At 45.8% G+C, this 23,982-nt stretch overlaps 5 protein-coding genes across 5 annotated transcripts; 3 read left to right on the top strand and 2 right to left on the bottom strand.

Moving 5' to 3' along the window:
- Positions 1–5,665: 5,665 nt before the first annotated feature.
- Positions 5,666–7,539, top strand: F4817DRAFT_322531 (S-adenosyl-L-methionine-dependent methyltransferase). The gene is given in 2 exon segments (XM_049301404.1): positions 5,666–6,212; positions 6,225–7,539. Coding segments are annotated over 2 exon segments (1,275 nt in total). The 5' UTR covers positions 5,666–6,210; the 3' UTR covers positions 7,498–7,539.
- A 1,360-nt stretch (positions 7,540–8,899) lies between these two features.
- F4817DRAFT_7891 (uncharacterized protein) lies at positions 8,900–10,433 on the bottom strand. The gene is made up of 2 exons (XM_049307896.1): positions 9,812–10,433; positions 8,900–9,691 (listed from the first exon to the last, which is right to left on the bottom strand). The coding sequence occupies exons 1-2, from the start codon at positions 10,039–10,041 to the stop codon at positions 8,980–8,982; spliced, it is 942 nt and encodes a 313-aa protein (XP_049163939.1). The 5' UTR covers positions 10,042–10,433; the 3' UTR covers positions 8,900–8,979.
- Positions 10,434–11,538: 1,105 nt separating this feature from the next.
- Positions 11,539–12,331, bottom strand: F4817DRAFT_7966 (uncharacterized protein). Its single transcript, XM_049307901.1, has 2 exons — positions 11,670–12,331; positions 11,539–11,617 (listed from the first exon to the last, which is right to left on the bottom strand). The coding sequence occupies exon 1, from the start codon at positions 12,204–12,206 to the stop codon at positions 11,715–11,717; it is 492 nt and encodes a 163-aa protein (XP_049163938.1). The 5' UTR covers positions 12,207–12,331; the 3' UTR covers positions 11,539–11,617; positions 11,670–11,714.
- A 4,306-nt stretch (positions 12,332–16,637) lies between these two features.
- On the top strand, positions 16,638–18,223 carry F4817DRAFT_322522 (CAP Gly-rich domain-containing protein). Its single transcript, XM_049301403.1, has 2 exons — positions 16,638–17,507; positions 17,681–18,223. Exons 1-2 carry the CDS (start codon positions 17,271–17,273, stop codon positions 18,167–18,169), a joined length of 726 nt encoding a protein of 241 aa, XP_049163937.1. The 5' UTR covers positions 16,638–17,270; the 3' UTR covers positions 18,170–18,223.
- Positions 18,224–20,733: 2,510 nt separating this feature from the next.
- On the top strand, positions 20,734–23,514 carry F4817DRAFT_322518 (uncharacterized protein). Its single transcript, XM_049301402.1, has 3 exons — positions 20,734–21,427; positions 21,484–22,433; positions 22,492–23,514. The coding sequence occupies exons 1-3, from the start codon at positions 21,179–21,181 to the stop codon at positions 22,859–22,861; spliced, it is 1,569 nt and encodes a 522-aa protein (XP_049163936.1). The 5' UTR covers positions 20,734–21,178; the 3' UTR covers positions 22,862–23,514.
- Positions 23,515–23,982: the final 468 nt, after the last annotated feature.

Below are 23,982 nucleotides of genomic sequence, written 5' to 3'. Positions count from 1 at the left end.
ACACCCATCGCTGCTAGCTTAGAGATCCTCCATAGAAGAGCCTCTATCTACGCCGAAAATACAAAGTGTCATGCAATCAAGTGAGATGAGGCAATGGCCAAGTTTACTACGAACACGGCCGTCGTGTGCTAGCCCTCTATAGCATTAGCATGATCATAAGAGAAATACCCTAGGTAGCTTCTAGGCCACTCCCTTATTAACTTATACATATTGTAATTGCCGTTGGACGTGCCTCCCAAGGTAAAATCCCCGATGTTATATTTATAAGACTCGATATGTAGGTAAATCTTCAGCCTAGGAAAAGACATCGGTGTCACGAGGTAGAGCAAGAAACATGAAGATAACTTCGCTGTTCCACAAGGAAATTCAAGCCTAACTATAGAAGCTTGAGCTATATATACCTCTGAAGGTATTTATTCAAGATGTCTCATCTAGAACCCTAACAATCGGTAACCCCTTAGGTAACCGACATAAACTACACCTCCACTATTTCCTTCCGTACTGATACATGTAGATCGGCTAATTATATTTTCTACTTCTAATTTTTAGAGACTGATCGCAAGAGCCTTTCCTATTGCGTTAGTAAACGACCGCCGAGACTTACGTAGTCGTGAGCACGATGCCCTTCCGGACGTTACTCGGCTGAATAGCGTCGAAATAACGTCAAGAAGGGTGGCGCACCTACTAGCATAGTTGTTAGGTAGTAGGCTGCGCCGGTTATTTTGACGCTAGGTATTCTCTGCTCGGTTTATGTAGCCAGCATAGGGATGATACCTAGCACTGGCGGTGGAAAGGGGAACAACCCCTTAATTTGTTTAGTTTACTACGATCCTATGGACATCCGGGCAGTAGGACCCTATTATAGACTACTGCGACCGGTAATCCGCGAAAATACAGCAGGTTGCCTAGGTTCAAACTCCCTTCTTCGTCATAATGTATGGGCACCCCATATAAGGAGGCTTACTAGCCTACCTGTCTATAAACTGCTAAGGGAGATATCGTGTTATAGAATATGCGTTGAAAGGGTTGTACAGCGTACACAAAGGAAGATATAACAACGGGAGGGCTTATCAGGGATGGAAATAGACCGGGATGGGAACAGAGGCTATATAGATCAGGATAAAGCATATAAATAAAAGACTTTAAGCTCGATGATATCACTGGCTGACAGCTCCAAAGTCGAGACCGGGAGGCGTAAGACCGCGCGGCCAATGAGCTGAAATATTAACCAGGCAACTAGCCTACAACAAGCCAAGGAACCCGCCAAGTGTATCTGCCTTCGATTTGTCCTATATTTCCTCCGCCGGGATGTTAGGATCTCACGCATTTCTTCTCTACCTACTAGCTTCATGAGCTAGTGGCGAACAGAGTGTCGTCCTGGGACTACAAGAGTAAGCCGCTCATGTCCACTAAAATGCCTTGTTTAAGGGACCGGTTCACGTGGCTGAGGTGATAGGATTATTGGACGGATTCGTTGGCTGGAACGTATCGGCACATGGCCGTGGCAAATACAAGCGCCGGGCAGACGGCAGCCAAAAACATGATACATCCATTTCAGCTGCCGATCAAATGTTTTTAAATCCCTCTCTGTAAGAGGTGGGACGTTCAGGCAGATTAGGATAGTCGTCTAAGTAGGTTTATAGGAATATCGTAAAGAATGATGATCAGAAAATACCCGTTGTGCTCCTTCAATTTGGTGCTAAAACTAATGTGTTAACATTGACCAGATCAAGGGAGGTATCGTTTTCAGTAGTGAATGGTGATTATGGACGTTACTAGTAATAGGGTGGTCAGTGCAAGAGGATAGGTTATAAATACCTATATCAAGCAATACAACTAGTATTGCTGATCAGGCAAATATATTACCTGTTCCATACTACGGACTTCACGTATGCCCTATGTAAATAATAGCAATCACTCGGACGTGAACAGCCCGCTAGAACGGCTATAAAGCTAACGAAGGTTACTAAATAAATTTCCGTAATTTTTGCTATATTTTCCCAATTATTCTTACTATGATCTTCTCACTATTAACGGAGGTTAAAATTGGTGTGCGCAAATGCACACATATATGGAGATCACTTTTGAATCATGAAACTTTAGCTCTTATTTTATCTTTTTCAACCTAACAGTAAGCCCATTATAGAAATGTACGAGAAAATTAATATACGCTGTCCATCTATGGCAAAAAAGAAGATATGGTAAGTTGTTGCTCGACAGGTTCATTTTTCTACCTCTGAAGCTACCTAAGATATCAAGCTTAGAGAAATTTTCTTCTTTAAGGCCATGAAGAGGCTATATACAACATCCAATTCTAATGCGTGACTAGTATCCAGTTATTAGAACTTAACTTCTCGGCATTGTACGGTGTATGACCCTAGATAAACCGACCGAGACAGCAAATACTTATGCCCGTCCATTGACGTTAAAAAGAAACAATATGAAACCGCAAGTTGCCATCGCAAAACCTGAGGGTTTCTGGGGCTCAGAGACCGCGCGCTGCGTGACGTGTGTGAGCCAAGTGTAGAACATAGCTAGGTAGTTACTGCTTTCCTAAGTTCCTTAAACTGCATGCAACTGACCCTGTTGGCTTATTATATGCTTAGAAATCAACCCCCCAAATGGACGCGCAAACAAGCCAACGATAGTGGAGGCCATACCTATCTAAGTAAAGCTATACGAAAAGTGCAGTGACTTGATGTAACATCACAGACTTGGTACACATTCAATAGTTTCCAACTCGATCATTAGACCCCTGAGCATCTTGCATATGTATGTATGTCTTAGCATTTACTAAAGTTCATCTTTGGGTCGGAAATGGTCCAATCATGCTGATTGCTCACACCATTAAGGGGTTCGGCATTTGTATATTACCTGTTCGTGTAACAAAAGACGACAGGTAATAATTTATACTAGCTATATTTAGTTATTTCAAAAGGCTTGATAGCCTTTAATACCTAAGTAATATTATTAAGTTGTTGATAAGTTGGGTAAATCAGTTAAAATATGCGCATAGTTAAACTATCACAACTGCTACGGTAAAAACTTTGCTGGTATAACTATTAAAAAACTTTAGGTTCACTAATAAGAAACTTGGCTTTAAAGTTGAACAGGTTTTATAATAATACTTTCATACAGAATATTACTTGGAATTAAGTACATGAGAGATGGGAAGTAAAACGTGGAAACACCAAAGTAATACTGACGGGCCCAATAATACTCATGGTTTAAAATTTTTCTCGTATCATTAACACTCGGACTTCAGAGTAGACAATAAAGCACTCAAAGGCTGGAAACTACTCTATTCCATACTAATGCTACAATGCCAACCATCACAGAGAGCAATACCAATCCTAAATCGGTACACCCAATATTATTGCTTTGACCTTTTAGATCTTGTCGCATTGCCACTCCAATCATGATAGATTCCCGTGAATCAAACCCCTCCCGTTCGAGTGGCCAAATCCTTGAAGTGGATAGTTCCGATCAAACGCTTGTGACAGGCATTCGATCCGGCACAATCGTCACCGCTGATAGCAAAGGACCAATTGCAAGTACAGCCGTAGCTCAGCAGCCAAAAGCCCAAGCACCGGTGAGAACGTAATAAGTCCACAGACGTATTGGATTGCTGCCAGGATGATAACATCTACATTATACCGTAGCTCGACGTATTTCCAAGCTTCTGTTATCGCTTTCTATCGTCGTCGCCAACAATGGGGCCACGTCGAATGATATTGCGCCACCGGATGGACTTATCGACTTCGGTAACAGAGTAGTATCCGGCAGCTGACCGCCTTGCCCTTGTTACTGTAATAGCGTCGCTCTAAAACCTTGGCTACTACAACATATTCCCACGGGCCAAGAGTTTCATAGATCAAGAGAGCTTGGAAGATATGCCACTATTTCTAACTTTTGAGGTATTGAGATAGTTGATTATATTAGTCATTATTTATAGGATGTTACCTGAAGTTGTATAATGGGTACTCCCGGCCTAATACTTCGTGTAAGTGCGACTTGAATATAGTAGCCGCAAGTATTTGCAACACCCCCTTTTCCAACCCCATCTAAGAAGTTATTCGTACAACCACAAACACTCAATCGCTAATTTAAAACCGACCAATAAGTTAACATGCGCTTAGTTTTATCAATCCCCTGTCCCGTCTACTGCCCGACTTCAAAAATATAACGGGAGCTCTACGGAACGGCTAATGACAAGATACATATGCCCGCCTTGGGACTAAGTAAAGTCCTACTGCATCGGAAATGCACTCTGTCAAGTTGAAACCCTGCTTTTCAAGCAAGGTAGGACACTTGCCCCTTGACTCTACCGAATTATTCAAACGGAACGTAGCCGTCAAGGGAACCCCAATCCCGATGACTTGTAATATTGATATTCCAGGCATGCCGGCTCAGATTATACTTCCCCGGTCGATCTCGTTCCAATAACGAATAGTGCTACAAGGTCTCTGTTATTCGCCCCGATCTCGATTTGCCTTTGGTACACCTATTACAATTCTGGAGTGTCATGAGGTGATACCAACTACGAGATCAGGGTGATGATTGCTTATAAGAGTTTGTAGATAGGTACCTACATATGTTAGGTACCTTAGGTAACCTTAGGTAACCTTATGTACCTAGGTACCTAGGTAGGCATTGCAGATTAAGTGCGGACAACACGGCACATACCAACACAGCATAAGAGGTATGTACCTAATATACCTAGGTAGTACCTACGATTAGTACTGTATTAATAGGTAACGATACACTCGAAAATACCTGATATACATTAGGTAGGCATTTTTTATATAAGGAGGAGGTATGTATGCTCTACACATAACCAACCAGAACAGTTGAGTTGCTATCAATTCTGCCAATGCCGCCAATGCCGCCAACGACGCCAAGCATAATACTTACAGAATTCGTCAAGTTAGGGCCATGCAATAACGCAATCAATGCATTGTTATAAGAGCCGAAATGAACATGTCTGTCTGCATGTCTCGGGATCGTACCGGTTCGGATTTGTCGGTCTTGCTTGCGGTGCAACGGAAATATCTGAGCACATGGCCAAATTTTTATTTCTCCTTGTGCGGGCCGCATCCATGCCCCATGCTTCCAGGATCTGGGGGGTTTTGGGAGAGAGGGGGGGGAAAAGAGATAGGAGCTGAGCTGCAAGATCTAAGACATGCAGCAATAAACTCAGTAGGAACCAAACCGGTTCGAGCCGGGCCATCGGGGCACATCACAATCCTAGCGCTTGAACGCTTGATGCTTGACAAGTTTGACACTAACGGACGCTTGACAGCCTGACAAGACGAACCACGCCATTAAAAAACGAATTCCCCACTTTGGATCTCGGAGCGTTAGTTTAGCTTGGGGGGATCTTACGTACCTAATATACAAGGTACCCCCCACCTAACCCTAGTACCTAAGTACATGAAAAAGCCACATAATAGATATCACGATTAGGTACCTAATATTTATTCCGTAGTTTAATCCGATTTTTCCCCCACTTTAAATTTTTTTTTTTTTCATATTCCTTGCTGCTTTTACTATAGTACATATGATTATGTACTTGATCGATATTGGATTGGACGTGACACAAACTATACATTTAGCTGCATGCTTTAGGCACATAAGTTATAGGGCTTTTAAGTCACACAGCAACAAAATCGATACATGTATATAATAGCAGCGTTATATAAGTATATATACATCTACATATACATACATCCGTAATCAACGATCTAGCCTTCGGGGTCATTTGTCAAACACCCCCACTCACCTACCCGCCAAGTGAGCAACTTTACCGGGTTACTGGAACCTTCACCTCCTTACCTTATCCCAACGACAGCAAGCTTTGCTGTACTACCGCGAGCATATACCATACCTGGTTTAATCAGAGATAACCCTTGTCCTGCCTATACCGAGCGATATCAAGTTATAAGGTAAATGTATATATGTACCTATCTGCATATGTATATCTGACTCCAGCTGCCCTTGTATCTCGGTCTCGATTTGATCCTCATCCCTACCACTGCACGCACGCACGTACTGTATATGCATGCATCATCCAGGTCGCTGCGTTTAATCTAAACGCACACCCCCCTAAACCTACCCTGTACTAGGTATCCTTACTCTGACTAGATCCAGCACCAGCATCAAGCAACTTACACGCCCGCCAGCCAACCATAGCCTCGCGTGTGTACCACCATGCAGCAGCAGCAGCAGCAGCAGCAGCAGCAGCAGCATCAGCAAGAACAAGCGCAGAAACCTGATCTAGGCTATGCAGAAAGTGAAAGTGGGATGGAACGGCGGCAAGACCGCGGCGAAAGCAGCGACGATTCCGCGCATCTTAGCGCCAGCAGAGGTAACTCTTGTTCTGCATCTGCATCTGCCGTTGTCGACGGCACCGTGCCCAGAGAAGCGGTCACTCTGACCGGTGGGCGAGAGTTCCACCACCACCACCAACAAGAAGTCCGGCATCAACGCCAGCCGATGCACGAAGCTGTGCCCTCCACCTCCACCTCCACCGGTTCGCATGGCGCGGCTATACGAAACCAACAAAGCCACGTTTCCTCATCAACTGGTACTCGAATTAACTATCCCAGTTCCAGCCCTAACGCTACCGCTACCGCTGCCGCTGCCGCTGCTACTATCACTGCCGTTGCTGCTACCGCAATGGACGCGAATACTACTGCCGAGTCCTACGAGCAGCAGCACGTGCATAGCGTATACGAGACTATCGCGTCGCACTTCTCCGCCACGCGGTACAAGCCCTGGCCCTTCGTCGCATCCTTCCTGTCGTCGCTGCCCCCCGGCTCCGTGGGCCTTGACGTCGGCTGCGGGAACGGCAAGTACCTGAATGTGAACCGGGACATCGTGATAATCGGCTCGGATCGCAGCGCTAACCTGGCGCGGCTAGCTCAAGACCTAAAAGCCAAGGGAAGTAACGGTGCCGACGTAGCAGGCGTCGCAGACGGGCTATCGCTCCCGTTTGGAGGCGCGAGACGCGTCGACTTCGCCATCTGCATCGCGGTCGTCCATCACTTGTCGACGCGGGAGCGTCGCGTCGAGGGCTTGCGGGCCCTGCTCGACTGCGTCCGTCCGCGCAGCGGCAAGGTCCTGGTATACGTCTGGGCGCTGGAACAGGGAACCAGCCGCCGCGGGTGGGACGAGACTGCAGATCAGGACCAGCTAGTGCCGTGGGTTATGAAACCTAATAAGTCCAAGAAAGAGAAGGCGGGAGAAGAGGCTAGTAATAAAAAGGAAAACAACAATACCAGCGGTGCGAGCGGTGCGAGCGGTGCGAGCGAGAGTGCAGGGGTAGCAGATGCTACGTATCAACGATATTACCATCTGTACAGAAAAGGAGAGCTGGAGGAAGATGCTCAGGCAGCTGGAGGCGAGATTGTAGAGAGTGGCTACGAAAAGGACAATTGGTGGGTTATAGCGAGTCCCAAAGAAGAATCCTCGTCGCCGTCTATAGGATCCCGATAGCAAATAGCAATAGCAATAGCAATAGCAATAGCAATAGCAATATTACTACTACTAGTAATGATCACGCTGTCAAGTTACACAAGCAGGCAGCCATGGAACTAAATTTTTATTTTGGAAAAAGAATAAAAAATAAAAAACAGAAAAATGCTGTACATACTAAGAAGAAAAGCCTAACTGCCAGCTACGTTAATTCGTATCGCTACCCAACAACTCATGACATACCCAGTCAGCCCAGCCTCGTCTGCCTATTCCCTCAACCCTCCCTGTCCTAGTAAATGCCCGCCCGTCACTACAACAACAACAACAGTAATAATAATAATAATAATAATAAAACCTGATACAAACAAAAACAAAAAGCTACACAAACATAGCATAATCCGTAAAAGCCCCGTTTCCTCGATACCCATACACATTGATTTGATAACACCTCTCGCCGTTTGACTCCTGCTGCTGCCTTGTCACATACCTCATACCTCATACCTATCTATCTATCTATCTATCTCCCAGCCAGCTTTTTCCGCGTTTTGCGTTTCACAAAAAGCAGCCACCACCGCGATCGGGTAAGTGGTGGTGGTGGTATGACTACAACGTGGATCGACTACCTATGGCTAGATAGAGATGATAGACAGACAGACAGACAGACAGTAAAGTAATAGGAACAAGCAAACGACACATACACACACAGAGGAATAAAACCCCGGAAACAAAAAAAAAACAAAGAAAAAGATACGTCGTCGTAAATAGTAGAACAATACAAAAAAAATAAAAGTAAAAAATAATAAAAAATAAAAATAAAATAATAAAAAATTAAAGCACTTTATGTTTCGTCCTTTTCGCCGTCCCATGATTGCGAGGAAGAGGAAAGACGGCCGAGAACAACAAGAACAAGAACAAGAACAGGCCAATCCATTCGGAATCTGAGAGTAGAAAGAAGAAAAAAGGGAAGGTAAATCTGGTATGTAGGTAGGTATGCCCACCTACCAACGCGAGCAACATCCGGCTCTTTTTTCCACCCACCGCCCAAGTTCCCAACCGTCCCGCCCGTACCTACTACCCCATTCCACCTTTTGTGAGTGTGTGTGTGTGTGTGAATGTGAATGTGAGTAATCTGTCTGTCTGTCTGTTTGTCTGTTTAAGCTTTTCCTCGCTTCTTCCTGTTGCTGTCGATACATGAAAAGTTCGTTTCCCGTTGTCAAGCCTGATTCTTCCAGATCAATCCAATCCAATCCAATCCAATACAAGGCCTGCTCCGACCCTTTAATACATCTCTGTTTCTTTTTTTGTTGGGTTTTTTGATATTTTAATTTTGATTTCCTCGGCATTCGTAGCACTCATAAATACCTCCCAACCAAGGTAAAGGGGAACCTAGGTCGGCAATAATAATTCAAGACCCAAGATCGAGTCCAATAAACAGACATATCTACGTAAAATCTCGTGATTAATCTTTTTCCTCTTTTTTTTTTGTCTTGATGAGACTTTGGTCTAGTGCCCACGTTCGTGCCGCGGGATATTTGTAATGTCGTAGGGTTCCGGCCGCTGGTCTAGGTGGTGGTGGTGGTGCCTTCGCCTATTTAACTCGGGAGAGAGGCTGTTGATCTCCGAACCCCTACGGCGTTTCGGACCGGTCGACTCCAGAGGCGGATAGCCTAGAGGCGTCATATACAGTCCGTTTGGGCTTGACGCGGCGCTAAGAGCAGGACTTGTGTTCGGAGGGGGGAGGGAGTATGCCGGTGTACTATAAGGGCTGATTCCCGTCGTAAGCTCGGCGACTCCGGGTAACATGGCTGGCCGCGGTGGCTGGTTTTGGGTTTGTATCGGGGCTAGAGGTACTCCATGATGCGGATATACAAAGTTGTCGGGGGATTGTTCAGGATAAATAGGAACGCGAGGCGGTACACTTTCTCTCCTCGACGCGAGAGGCCGACCTGGTGGCGCCGTCCCCGCACGGCCGTAGCCTCGTCCAGGTCCCGCATCGCGAGAAAGATTACCTTGAGAATGAGAATGGTTGTGTCGTGAATGTGCCCTAGAGCTACCGCGAGGTCCTTCTGACGTCGACGTCGCGAGGGCAAAGGGCACCGTCACTCCTGCACGACGTCGCATGTCCTGTTCTCCGAGTTGCCAGTGCATTGCCTCTGCCGCCCGCCACGGCATCGACATCTCCTCTGCAACTTTAGCCCACATCTCGGACTTGAACCTGTTTCCACCTTGTCAGCTACTAGAAACTCTTCGATCTGACGGATCAGGTGCCGGAAGCACTTGTTCCGAACTAATTTTATCTTCAACTTCAACTAACACCCGCAAATACTATGCTCACCTTTCATAAAGTCTTGCTAACTTATTTTTACGCTCTTCATCCCACTCGCTCCGCTTTTCGAGGTAGTTTTGATAGTGTAGCCTGCAGCTGATGGCACTTCTCCCCGGTAGCTTCTTGGAGATATCATCCCACTTGAGCCCACTGCCCCGGAGTTCAATGATTAAGGCATCTTCTTCAGTAGACCATTTACTTTGTCTCCTGGCAGGGGACTCCGAAGCGTGTGGTGACATGCTGCGCTTTTTAGACGAACTCCCTGTTGGAACTAGTCCTGGCCCTTGCGGTTCTGAAGTGTAATAGAAGGGTAACCCGCCGACAGGTACCGAAGTAATGGTCGCCGTGGTTGCGATGGACGAAGCCCGCACTGATAATCGATTGTACTCGTTGTACTCGGGAGGAGAAGGGGAAGACTCATCCGAGTCGGGAGCCTTGAGGAGGAAAGTGAGATCCACGGTGACGGTAGGAGCCAAGGAAGCCTTGGGTAGGCGGATGTTTATAGAAGCGCGATCTAGCGCTTGTAGTCCTCACGGGCTCTGAGGAGGTTGTAGTGAGTCGTTTTTCTCAGCACGGCTCGTGTTGCTTGGTGATCTGCCAAAACTGCCCAGAAGAGTTTCGGCTCTGTTTGCTTGATTTAAGGTAGGAAGGCAACAGTGAGTTCTCAGCTCGTCCAGATATGCGTACTGGAGTCTAAAGGGCAATTATAGCAATCCGATATTATCAACTCCTTAATACTGGACAGGTACAATTTGGAAACTATCAGTATCAGGTAGAAGACTGTATGATATTTGAGTTAAAAGGGGGGCCTTAGATACGACTTAGAAGTGAAGGGGAGGGGATATCTAGGAAAGCCAGGAGCTCTAGATCAGTAATGTGTGATAATAGTGTTTTTGTGAGTGAACCGCGGCATATGATTGGGTATTCCTCCTCAGCCAATAAACGAACACACGATAACCTAAGAGGCTTTGAAATAATAAAGCGCCGCCAGGCGGATAAGTACAGTACTTCAGTCAGGTATATATCAAATATTTGGCTAGCACAAGGTACTTTCTCTTGTCATTCATGATCTTTGGCCTATGGAGTTATTACTATAGTGGCAATGGACGTACCATAGGTCCACGTTGGGGATGCGCAGTGAAATTTGATCTCGGACGGGGAAAAACAGGAAAAGGAACGCTAGGCGAGAGATGCCTAGAAGAGCTGGCAGAGTAAAGGCTTTCGGTTGATGGGCAGCGCGTAGTGGTCAGTGGGCAGTGGACGAGTAGGTAGCCAGGGTACAGAGAGCCGGTTAGGTTAGTAGCCCAAAGCTCAATGGATCAGGGGTGTGGGTGTGAGAGGGTGTGAAATAGAAAGGTGTGGAGACGATAGACACCGGGTTTTCTACGTTTATAGGTAATAGGCAAGTTGTGTGAGGTATAATAGAGCCCAGCAGTTCGTGTGAGAGTTGGGTAACCTCACCGACTATGCCAGCGCAGAATACATACCGTCTGTTGCCCTCCTCCCGAGGGGATTTAGAAAGGGGGGTGGGAGGAGTTGAGTTAAAAAAGTGACAGCTTTCAGGTGATACACCCTTCCAAGTCGAAAGACATCTAGGGACATCTAGGGACATCTAGGGACGTAACGCGCAGTGGATATTCATCTGCCCGTGCCTGGGGAGACGACTTTCTCATTGCAAGTCGAACAAACGGCTCGTTGGCCATGCAAGCTGTTGACCGGGGGGCTGATGAAATGGCCACGACATTCATGCATGACCTCGCAGAGAACAATTCACCACTTTCCATGTAATTTTGGTTAGTACACTAGGGGTAGCTGCTGAATCGGCGGATTAATGACGCAAATTGAGCAACGAACTGGACAAGCATACAAACGAACTGGGTGTTCGAGAGACCCAGGGCATGACCCAGGACATCTAGGATTGAAGCATCCACACCCCTAGAAGGGTAGGTAAGTTGTCGGCGTCGGTAAGGAAGAATGTCAAGGCGTTGCGGCGCCGGACCTCAAATATAATGGAAAGGTCCCAGGATGTATGTATACTGCAACGTACGCTTTTAAGTCTTTGCGCCGTGTCAGAGTATCCGCATCCAGGCACGACAGGCAGCCTATCTTGCCTATCTTGCCTATCTTGCCATCCATGACCGTTCGGGGCTCTAACTGCCGTTCCCGGGGCTTGAAAACCTAGGACCCTTTGGCGATCTGTTGCAGGGCATCCACAAGGCTTGGGATAGATCGATTCGGAGAATGCAATTCCCCTTGTCGAGCTAATGCCACCGACTGCACATTCCAGAAGCCGCAAATAAAGAGAACGGGTGGCGGTGGCAACTACATACATACATACATGTAATGTAGTGTAGGCCATGAAACTACATAGTCGAGTGGAGATCATGAAACCAGACTCTGCCATACCTACCAGTCTATGCTACTGCTACCTAAGGGTAGTTTAGGTATGAGGTATCCATTGTAGGTATGGTATATGGGATGTACGTATGTAGCTACCGCTGATGTGCATGTGCGGATACGACCTTGACCTACCTGGAAGGGTTTGCGAGGGCTAGCGAGCTAAGAGAGAACGACGTACGTTTGGGATATACCAGTACCGGCCGGACGGGATAAGGACAAGCAAGGTAGGGCTTTCGTCCGGAGGAGTAGGGCACACTAGTATAATATACATAAGGTATAGCATACATATAAGTGGCTTACATACTTAAGTGTGTAGTTCTCTGCCTTCGTGAACATGGGTACATGGGTGTCGATATGTGGCATGTTTGGAGAGGTAGTAGTGGGTGTTGTCAGTTGAGATCGGAGCTGGTTAACCGTAGAAAAGAAGAAAACGGTGTGTGGGTGGAAAAAATATGTAGTAGGCGAAGAAGGTAAGGGTATTGTCTAAGTGATGCGTTCGAGGTTGCTAGGATGGGGTATATCATGTACAATGGGTATAGTAACTTTAAGTATGTACCTTACCTAGTATATTACATACATGCTATACTAAAGCATTGTATACCTAATGTATGTATGTAAGTAGGCACATGTAGTACTATAGACAAGACCTTATGTACTGAGTTTGCAGGTAGGTACGTATTAATGACCCACTAAATTTGGACAGCACTAACCTCTAGTGTTAATAGCAGGGGAAAAAAAAACTGACAAAGAACAAAGACCCTTGTTTTTCGCTCTCGCGGGAAAACGGGCTCTCTCTCTCTCTTTAACGCAGGGTACGTTGCAGAACAACCTGTTCTGTCTAAGCCCAACGTCTGTGCGTGGTTTTTTTTTTTTTTTTTTTTCACGTTTTCATGAACGTCCCCCATGGCGATTCTACATGCTACATGCTACATGATACATACTAACTACATTAGCCCTGGTTCATCTCATACATACGATCACAGTACATCATACGTCTCCTGTAATGGGATACGGGCGCTTATGCTTCTTATTCAATAAGCTTCTCAGCTAGGTACTCATCACCTAAAGAAGTCCCCTCCGCCCAAGTCGTCATAGGAGTCGAGAAAGCTGATCAGTGAACAAACCTTTCCGGGTCTCCGGGAATAGCGATCTGGGGCCGATGAACTGGCGGTCAGCCGACTAGTATGCATGATAGACATTAGACATATATACATATATAGGTACATAATACCTTACATAGATGGTTACTACCTACATGTATGTACCTATTTAGAACCCTACCTAGACCTACCTACCTATTATCTCGAATAGATGGACGTAACAGCTGTGCTGGCCTCCCGTTACGTATAGTACATATAGTACGTATACTCCTCAGCTTGTTTTATTACTCCTCCCCTTTTCTATTATTTTCTCTTTCCCCCTTCAACTTGCCTTACACGTCAGTGCCAAGAAAGGTAGGGCGGTGCCGAACTTCTGTTTTAATGGCGTGCATGGGGGAACAACTGCCATGAGCCATGAACCATGATCTGCTTTGCCTGCACCGCATCACAATTAGAAAAAAGTTGGTTTGGGTCCCATTTTATCATAGGTACATGCAGACATGATGCTTATGCTTGTCAAAGCTCTTACCCATGCGCCACAACAGGAGAGCTCGCGTTGTTTGTTTGCCCTACCAACTTCTGATAGGATAACAGCTCCCTGTCAGGCTGTTCCGTCTTAGGCTGTCTTATATTTCGCACCTCTTCAAGTGGAGGGGTTTGCTACGGTTGGACCGATGTATCGCGTGCGCTATGCTTGAATTCAGGGACTGGATTGTTAATAAATCGGGCAGAGAGAACAGGGGAGAATGAGAAGCCAAAAGAGGACAGCTACATGTCAACTACATGTACACATCTGCAGGATACAATTATATTGTATGTACCGCCTTTTTTTTTCTCCTTTGCGAGTACATACATATGCGAGTGTTGCGGTTGGCGCAATCTGTTTTACTTACTGCAGCTTCACTGTAACTGGTAACAAAATCGTGCTACGTATACTATTCTATCCTTGCAGACGAGGTAACAGCTCATTACATACCTCTCTTCACTTCCTTATGCAAGTACTTCACTGCCTACTTACATGTAGGTACTTGGTTTTCTGCACGCGCCGGATTGGTAGGAAAAGCGAAGCGTGGGGGCAGTAGTGGATGGGGTCGATGAGGAGAAGTAAATCGTTTACCGGCTCGTTTGAAATGTTGCTGCCCGAGCAAAGCGGAGCATATCTAGGCATGCCTAGGCATTATTATGCTTGTCCGTTTGTCAATCAATTAACGAGAAGCGCGCCACAGCCCTGTTCGAGTTTAAGGCACCTAGGCGTACATACCTATGTCAATCTCAGCCATTCTACTAGCAGCTGTGAGAAAGCGTTGGACGAAGCGGTAAACGATAACCTCCGGAAGAAAGGACACACGTAACGCTTAGAAAAATTACTACTGTTGGTCGTCCATCAACCAGTCGTAAGTCGAGGCAAGCCGTCCGTGAGTGTGGCCGTGCTAAAGCCTGATAGACCGGGGGGCGTGTAACGTTCGTGGTCAAGTGAGGCAAGACATATGTATGTACGTATTCTCTACCTTTTTCGGCCTAGGCTTCGATCGAACCAGATTGTCAGGAATCAGATGGGCCAGTCAATCCCGGGACCGTCTAGTTGGGCTCTATGTAGCCCCCAACTTCTCAGCTACCAATATGTCTGACGAGTTCCTCGATACCCCATTGAAAACATTTAGATTCCATCGTAGCCTACGTAAGCAACCTTCACATTTTGGGTTTCGGTACCTGCAACCCGTTTTTGCCCGGCCTCTAGATGGTTGTGTTGGCCTTACATTGATGGATGGTTCGGTTTGGTCGTCTCCTCCCGTTCACGCCACCGGTTGACACCCGTCTAGCCGCACTACCGTGGCTTCACCTAATATGTTCAGCTATTATTATACCCTGATTGAGGAGGCTCTTAGATAGAGATCAAGTAACGGTCTGAGCGCGACAAGACGCCCAGAAAATGTATATTTCGTGGCAGGCTCGATAGAAACCATTATGCTGCCGGATAGTTGGGTAAGGCATTGTTATCAATGGCGGTTTTGCTACTAAACCCATGCCAGGACATGTACCATACCACGTCGACCGAAGGACAACAACAATACCGTTATCCATTATTGCTAAGTCGGGCTCTGACAGCGGGAGGCTGACCGCCCTTAGGGTAGCGGTGAACAATACCGTAGATACCGGATGATGCCGGCAGGAATAGCGCATATTTACCTCCATAACGAGGTCCTGCTGCCCATGTTAGATACACCCACCTTTGGGCTTTATTGCGCTCATTTGACACTCAGAAATCAAAAACATCCTCGACATATTGGTAGAAGGACGGATACTGAATCCATTTAGGGCTGCGATATAAGCGAAAAGGGAATGCAACAAGGGTGTATAATAAATTAGGGCGTCAATCCTGGCTCGGATGGCGCAGTAGGTAGGAGATATATGACTTGTCAACTTTTATTCTGTCACGTTCCAGATTTCGAGGGCAGTAGATGGGTATTGTTTGCTCGGCGCTGTGGTTCTGGGGGGTGTATTAGAACCCAGCTCCCGTCTTCCCCGCGAAGCCCGCAGCCCGTAGAGCGGCTGAACATCCGCGCCTCGTCCTAGGAGGATTGATAGATCTATTTGGAGATCGCCGGTAGGCTACCGTAACTATCAACACATCGTAAGCAGTGAATCATAGGTGGGGGGCATGGTAATAATGATGCTGCAATGGCGTATCATTTCCATGTTTTTCATTTTTCCGGGTACAGGATCTCATGCTGGGTCGTAAAAAACTCGATGAGGCCAGATGAGGCCAGATGCACCAGGTACGATGAGGCCATATGTCCATATATCTCCTATCTTGCTTCGATGTTGCTGAAGCCTGTCGTGGTACCTACCCGATGAGTTGGATCTTCAGGTACAGAGACAATGATGCAAACGGCGCTATCCAAATCGTTGGTCCTTATTCAGATTTAGTGCTCCTTGTTTGTCCTACGTGACAGTGACAAGCGACTGGATCTCGGATACTGGCTGGCTAGTCGCAGGCATCAGTCGGTGGCCGGACGGAATCAATTGACACTTTACGATGGTTTTTTTTTTCTCTTTCCTTCCTCAAGTCATGTGCCAATTATGCGGTACCGATCTGAATTTGGAGTCAACGCTGAGTGGGTTAGGTAGGTGTGCATGCGGACACAATTAGAACCTTGGAAGGTTCTGATACGGAAAGAGAAAAAAGAAAAAGTCGAGAAGTCAGAAAGAACATTAGTCAAGAAGAGTTTGGAAAGAGGATGTTGGGGGTGCATAAACTTATGTTGTACAATGCCCAGATAGGTATCTCTAATGCAAGTGACAGTTGACAAGCATCATGACAGCATGGGAAGCAGCATGAGAAGTCATACCATAACCGCGTAGTCAGCGTAGTATATACTGCATGTACATACCTTCCAAGATCAATGTCCGTGGAACTTCTTTGTGGCTTGCATGTTGTGGAGTTGTGGCGTGCTTTTTTAGTTGCCGCTTCCCCTTGTTTACAGGTTACCCTTGCTAAGTTGCTACCCTAGCAGCCTAGAGGTAGCAGTGTAACCTATCGCACAAGGGTTTCAAACCCATAATTAGGTACCTCTCTTTCGAGATTCCCTCTTGCTCCAACTACATCCCCATTCTTGGATCTTGCGAATACATCGACGCACCCACAACGGAAATTTGCCTTCTTCCATGCAACTATTACCCAACAATCTCGTGTTCTCAACAGATTACCGAGTCTAGCGGCGATCTCATTTGTGCGGCCCGAGAAAAGCTTACCGAGTCGGTCTGGGGTTTGAGGCTTAAACGGCTCCAAAGATTGGCATCTGGAGCCTCACTCTCTCGCGTTCTAGCTGTATCACGCCACCTCCTGCACCGTGTGTACGTGGAAGAAGGCCTGCACGACCTTATCCAATCCCAGAGATCGTCAGCGTTGATACGCTTTTCAGGATCATAATCACCTCGTCTAAGCAGTACTACGATCTAAGCGAGCAATGGCGGATGTTCCGTTGCAAGTCATCTCCGAGAATTCGACCTCTGAACGGCGAATCACTCCCTCGTGGTCGATCACTCAACTGAAAAGGAAACTTGAACCCATCACAGGAATTCCTCCTTCATCTCAGCGCATTAGCTTGAAAACTGCCTCGAAGAAGTCTATTCCAATCGAAGCTGCAGATGAAGATGTTGTGCTTTTGTCGAATTTCCCTCTCTCTGCTTATGCAGAGCTTCATGTAAGTAAGCTGGTTCCCATAGATGCTTTAGGGTGGGCAGTTATCGAGCTAGTCATTGCCGTGGCGGTACTTTATTTTGTCGATACGTGTCATCTCACTAGTCGGCTGAATATGCTTGCATGCGCTCTATCCACCATTATGCACAGCTGCAAATGACTAACTATGTTGTCAAGATCATTGACACTCGGCCAGCTGGTGCCAAGATGAACTTCAATGACACGTCGGGCATCGAGAAATACATCATGCCCCCAGAGGAATACGAGAAGAAATCTGACTCGGTCTTGGCATGGAAAAAGGCGGAAAAACTAGGCCGCTTCAACCCGGATGCTCCCAGTCTAGAGAAGGCTAAGATTGACGCTTTTGAGTTTGAAGTCAAGAGTAGGGGCATAGAGGTAGGCAAAAGGTGCAGAGTTGGCGGCGACGACACTCGTAGAGGAGAAGTTAAGTACGTCGGCGAAGTAAAAGAAATTCCCGGCTCCATAGGTGCTTGGGTTGGAGTTCAACTCGACGAACCGGTAGGGAAGAACGACGGTAGCATTGGAGGTACTAGATACTGGGGCACTGAATCTACGCTTAAACATGGCGTCTTTGTGAGACCAGAAAGAGTGGAAGTGGGCGAATGGCCTGTGCTCAATGATTTGGAAGATATGGAAGAAATATAATTAAGTATTTTATTGTTTATCTATAGGTACATAATCCGTGATAGGGGGTTTTTTAAAGATGCCATAGAACTGATAGAGGTATCCCCACCAGTATGTTCATAAGGGATAATTAGGTAGCTAGTTAAAAAAGAAAAACATCATTTGGGGAGCACCCAGTCCTTAATCATTCCTACTATGTCTTAGTAGGCCTAGTTTTGAAACGAAATTTGTACGTGGTGTAGTTATATATATGATGCCTCAAAACAAACAATTAGATGCACAACATGTCGTCCATTCATCTCGTATGCTTTGAATCTACTTAATCATCACATTAATCGAGTACACACCTCCACGCCGAATTGGAGCATGGCCCTAATAGTGACGAGGGGCCGAGGAAATTTACTAAATAACGATTACCTAGGTACATAAAGTAATGTTCTTTTATCGAATATAATGGTTATTTGAAGCTAGTGGTAAATTGGTTGAACAAAGGCGGTGTGAACCAGGTTGACGTTATAGTGAACAGTGCTGTCCGACTATTCCACGAATTCCCTCAAACATAGCAGGTGTTTTATTAGATACCGTTAAAACGCTACAAGATGTTTGGTACTCAGCACACAAATCGGCATCGCGTCGAAAAACTTGATCCGACATCTCCCCCAGAGTATTGTACGATAAGAACATCAACTTATGTAGTAGTTACATTCGATGTAGGTTTGGTATCCAAGACAAGGAAAGCCTTTAAGTAGACAAGAGACATGGGTAGATCGTACAGATGCATTTTAGGAAGTAATATTGTGTTTGGTATCACAGCAGTGCCGAAGATACCGAGAAACCACAGTACTACCTACGTGATGTTGTACTCAGGAGGAAGCATGAGTTCCTAGTGGAACAATGTTTATGAAGAGATAATATTTTCCAGCTGACTCGTGAGAGGAACAGCGTAGTAGGAGGATTCTCGCTTTGAGATTACCAAACATGGCCTATAATATTCGCCCCATGCAGTAATTCAACTTGGAAATTTTACACGTAGGCATTGAGTTGCAAAAGAAGTATTTATGTACCCGTGAACTGAACGAACTATACATTCACCACATGCTATACTCAATTGTCTAACCAATCAAAAACGTGTATCAGTTTCACAATGGGCCATGTACTCGGTTTACTTTTATTATTCCAATTTAGGGGAAAGTTACTACCAAAACCGAGGCTTTGATATAGATAGCTGAATTTATACAGTTACTTAAGGATTAGCAAAGTACCAGCAAAACATCTACGGTAAGTTGATGCGTAACTAGTACATATTAACCCAAACATATGTACAAATTGGACTTTAAGCACGATGGCTAATACTATATGGAAATCTCAAGAACTCTATTGAATCGATATAAATTTGCCCTATAACAAGAACGATAAACACTTTAAACTAAGTAATTTTTCTACTTTGTAAGACTGAGTTGCATTGAGCTATATCGGAGTATTAAGGTTTTGAACATGGGGACCGTGCACTTTTCGGTAAAGTTATTGTGAATCAGATCTGAATCTGACATAGACCAGGGTCTTAACGTGTTTGAGGTTTATCTGCAGCGCCTACCAATTTCAGCAGGTATTCCGTACATACTAGTAGCTTCGGGATTGTACACAATGGACCGAGCCAATTATGGACATTTCCTTACTTGGGTAACTGAGCGCGTGATTTTGAGTTCGAAGTAATAGTTTGAATTATTTATAAGAATAAGTTAAATGATTATAAATGAAACTATTATAGAAATTAACTACTAGTTAGAAAGAGAGACTGAAGCTAAGCGAACTAGTAATTCCCGCGCTTCTCCTCAAATCTACCCCAGAATACGAACTAGGTATGAGATACCAAGTAACCTGGTTAGCATAGCGGGGGCGTAACAGATAGCCGAATTTCCGCATTTAGATATGCATATTCTAGATGAGGCTTGATATCTCATGCAAGACAGCCAACTCAGTAACAAGGCATCTATGATACAATAGTTATGTTAGATTGCAAGCATTCTATAAGCCTCAATCTATAGGGTGGTAACAAATACCAAAGTTCAAATCACGTTGTGATTGCGCGTAAGTATAGTAATCATAGTAATCCATCATGTCCGTTTACGTATTCAAATGGCTGTGCACCGGAGAATCCTACTATTGTTAACCGTGCCAAGCTGGCTTTGCTTTAAAATAAAGATGGTGCCAAAACAATGCTCGTCTCGAAATGTCCATATACGTATGATAAACTACATGGCAACAGTAGCGGTACTTATTAGATAGTAGATAGAAGACCTTCGATTAATAAACATAAGAGACTATATGTAACGAAGTCCTTTTAGACATATTGAACTGATTACCAATTACGTCAAGAACATAGGTAGTTATTAGTGTTACGCAACCTAAGGGAAAGGATGACCTACAGGTAATAGCATGTTACAAAACAAGGCCGGACTAGTGTCGTTGCGGCTTAACCTAGGGAGTTGCGACTAGCCGTCACTCCGATCTTGGCATTCCAATGCCGTCGAATCCGTTAGGTGCAATGCATATGCTGCACACGGTCGGAAACCGCCTTTTCCCCACATCCCACCCGCTCGCTATTCTCCAAGTCAAACCATCAACACGTACTCATACAACCTGAACATTATCCCTCGACTTCCCATGTGTGCCGTCCGACAAACGATCCAAAACAAAGCGCATTGCCGCCAGCATTGTCGATTATACCCGATCCTTCCACGATACCCGTAGTACCGAGCGCTTATTATCAATCGAGAAGATAGAGAAGCATCGCCGAGCTCGAAGAAGAATCGTATAGTTTTATGCTTGACTCTAGTGAGCATAAACCTTGCTGAGATGCGACACCAGCTCTGCGTGTGTGGCGCTAAATAGGGCCGTCCTCATACAGGAGCCAACGCACTTGTTGGATTTCTTCCTGCTTCTTACCGGCCTGGTTCCGTCTATTCCTCTCTTTTCCGCTTTATTCCGCAACGGCTGGCCGATCGTGCGAAAGCCAACAAGAGACTCAATATGGCGATGTCGACCGTCGCCAGTTCCGCCAGTGCGGTATGCCTTCTCTTGTATCTCACTTGCATCATTTCCATCGTATCCGCCGAGGTAGCTACTACGAGTCCGATGCAAACCCTTCCCGATTATTACGAACCATACACTATGGGCCTTACTCTTACCTCCGCGTCTGGTCCTGTTCAAATTGATTACAAGGTTGCGCCTTTAACGGCAGAGGCAGGTTTGAACCAAACAAACCAGAATACTCTGGAGGTATAGCATTATTCAATCCCACTCCATTGACGTAGCAGAGCTGAAATATATGGCAGGCATTCAATGTTCAAGGCCGTATGGTCATTGTAGACCAAAGCAACTATAATAAACTTGATGACAGTATCAAAGACGCTATGGCCTATATATCATGCGATGCGACTACCAACGACTCCTACATCACTCCTGACGATGTCTTGAATTTGGTTATGACTAAGCAGCCAAAGGCTATATTGCTATTTAGCACTTCTGAGGGGACATGTTGCTCTCTTGAGGGATCCGATCTTTCATTCAAATCTGTCTGGACTATGACCGACCAGTCGGATGCTTGGGAGATCAAGAACCAGACTGTCGAGACTACCGTAATTCGTGGGACAATATCGGGGACCGACGCCGATGGAGATTCTGATATCGGTCAATCACAGGGTGGGAACAACTCGGCAGTTGCAATGAGCATTCTATATAGTATCACTGGTTTGATTACTCTGCTATTTCTCATTATCATTGCTACCGGAGCGGTCCGAGCACACCGTCATCCCGAAAGATACGGGCCGAGAGCCAGCTATGGCGGAAGACCAAGACAGAGCCGAGCAAAGGGTTTAGCGCGAGCTGTTCTGGAAACACTCCCTATCGTGAAGTTTGGAGATCCTCAGCCCGCAAAACCGGATCCAGAGAACGAACTTGAGAGTATTTCGGGAGACCAGCAACAACATTCATCATCTCCAACGCAGCGTGAGTTGGCATCAAATAACGCAGAGCAAGGCGGGTCATCCCTAGATGCAGCAGCAAAAGCTATTTCCAATTCCACCACTGAAACCCCAGGCGCTGGCATGTCGGAAGATAGCGGGGCTAATAATGGGCCAACTGAAAACGATCACCTTGGCTGTTCTATCTGCACGGAAGATTTTACTGTTGGACAGGATGTGAGAGTGCTTCCTTGCGACCATAAATTTCATCCTCAGTGTATCGACCCGTGGTTGGTCAACGTGTCTGGTACCTGTCCTTTATGGTAAGTAATCCAAATTAACGTATTCTAATGTTTTGGAAACTAATAAGCATCCAACTAGTCGACTCGACCTCCGCCCACATGAGGAAGAGGAAGAAGACGGCGAAGGCGCTTTGGCATCAGCTCATCCAGATACAGTGAGCAATGGTCCCGTTGACAGTCACCTAGCTCCTCCGCCTGAGGATGAGGTAGACGCGACGCAAAGGCGACGGAGGTCACGACTCCTAGACTGGAATGGGCTGCGCCATGCTACTGTCGACGAGCGTATTCAGGCCCTTAGACAGTATCGGCAGACACAGGGAGCAAGTTCTGGTAATGGTTCGGCCGAGGACCAAAATCGACATGCGAAATTGTCAGACCGTCTACGGGAGAAGTTTCATATTCGTACGAGAGCTCACCCCCCGAGTGACCTACCACCCACAAGCCAATAAGCTGCTTGAGTTCACACTAGCACTTATTAGGTATACCCAGCCCTTTTATTGTTGGTTTGATAGATTAGTGTACAGTTGCAGCTGTTTTAGTGTGACAAATAATGCAATACGCGGTTTCGATGTGGTTATGAGGTGATGATATGAGGAGGGAAGATGTTATACCTCGGATAGAACGGCGTTAAATCTTATGTTGGAAGTTTGGGTATCAGGATACGAGGATTGCATTGGCCGGCGTTGGTGGCTATCGAGTTATCGGGTAGTTTTGCAACTAGATGAACCTAGGATTGTGCAGGCGTTACGCGAAGGACGCGATGGATTTGAAGCAGGACGGCGACGAGATAACGCCGTGAGAGTACAGATATATAAGTTTGTTACTCTTTAAACTGGGCTTTGCGTGCAAATGATATTGAAGAGCGAGTATGGTCCATCTCACTTGGTATTCCTATCTACTTGACCCAAAGGTGAACTTCTGAATCAATTGTTGGGGCAATAGATATTCTTGATCATCCTGTAACCGATACTAATACTCTAACCATACTCATTACGTCTCTTATTTAAGTAGGGCGTAGCTTAGATGGTTTACAATGGCTCTAACGTCCTTTAGGGAGCATCATGTGTTCAGCTATACCTAGATAATATCCGATCAAACATGACCCCCCTATAATGTACACGGACAACTAGTAGATTCTAGGAATTAGGTATCATTCCCCTTTTTAAAGGAGGGTAGGTCCAAACCTACCTTCATGTGATAGTGGTGGGGGAGAGCCTCAGCTTTGAAACCCTAAAGCCTTGCTAATCGGCAAGTTTGGTAAAAGTTTATCTCGTCTCACGCTTTAGGGACACGTCTACTTCTCTGCTCGGCTGAGCCTGTGGTAGTAGGGGAATGGTAGTATGTGAATACTGCTACGGGGGGCTGGAAACACTCTACTTGTGGCGTTCACGCAAGTAAGCAGGGTCGTGTTACTTGTTCTTATAGGATCGAGATATGTCAATGAATAGATCTTAGACAGATCAATTTAGGTAGGTTGGATAGAAATGTTCATCTTTCAGACGGCGTGTTAGATGTTAGTTAGATTCGAGGATGAAAATATGTTGTATTGTTTTAGGTTTCAATAGGGGCT

Source organism: Daldinia loculata (genome assembly GCF_022478755.1).
Source record: "Daldinia loculata strain CBS 113971 unplaced genomic scaffold F4817scaffold_1, whole genome shotgun sequence".
NCBI classification, from domain to species: Eukaryota; Fungi; Ascomycota; class Sordariomycetes; order Xylariales; family Hypoxylaceae; genus Daldinia; species Daldinia loculata.
The sequence above is the reverse complement of the archived record's forward strand: the minus strand, read 5'-3'. Positions and strand labels throughout refer to the sequence as shown.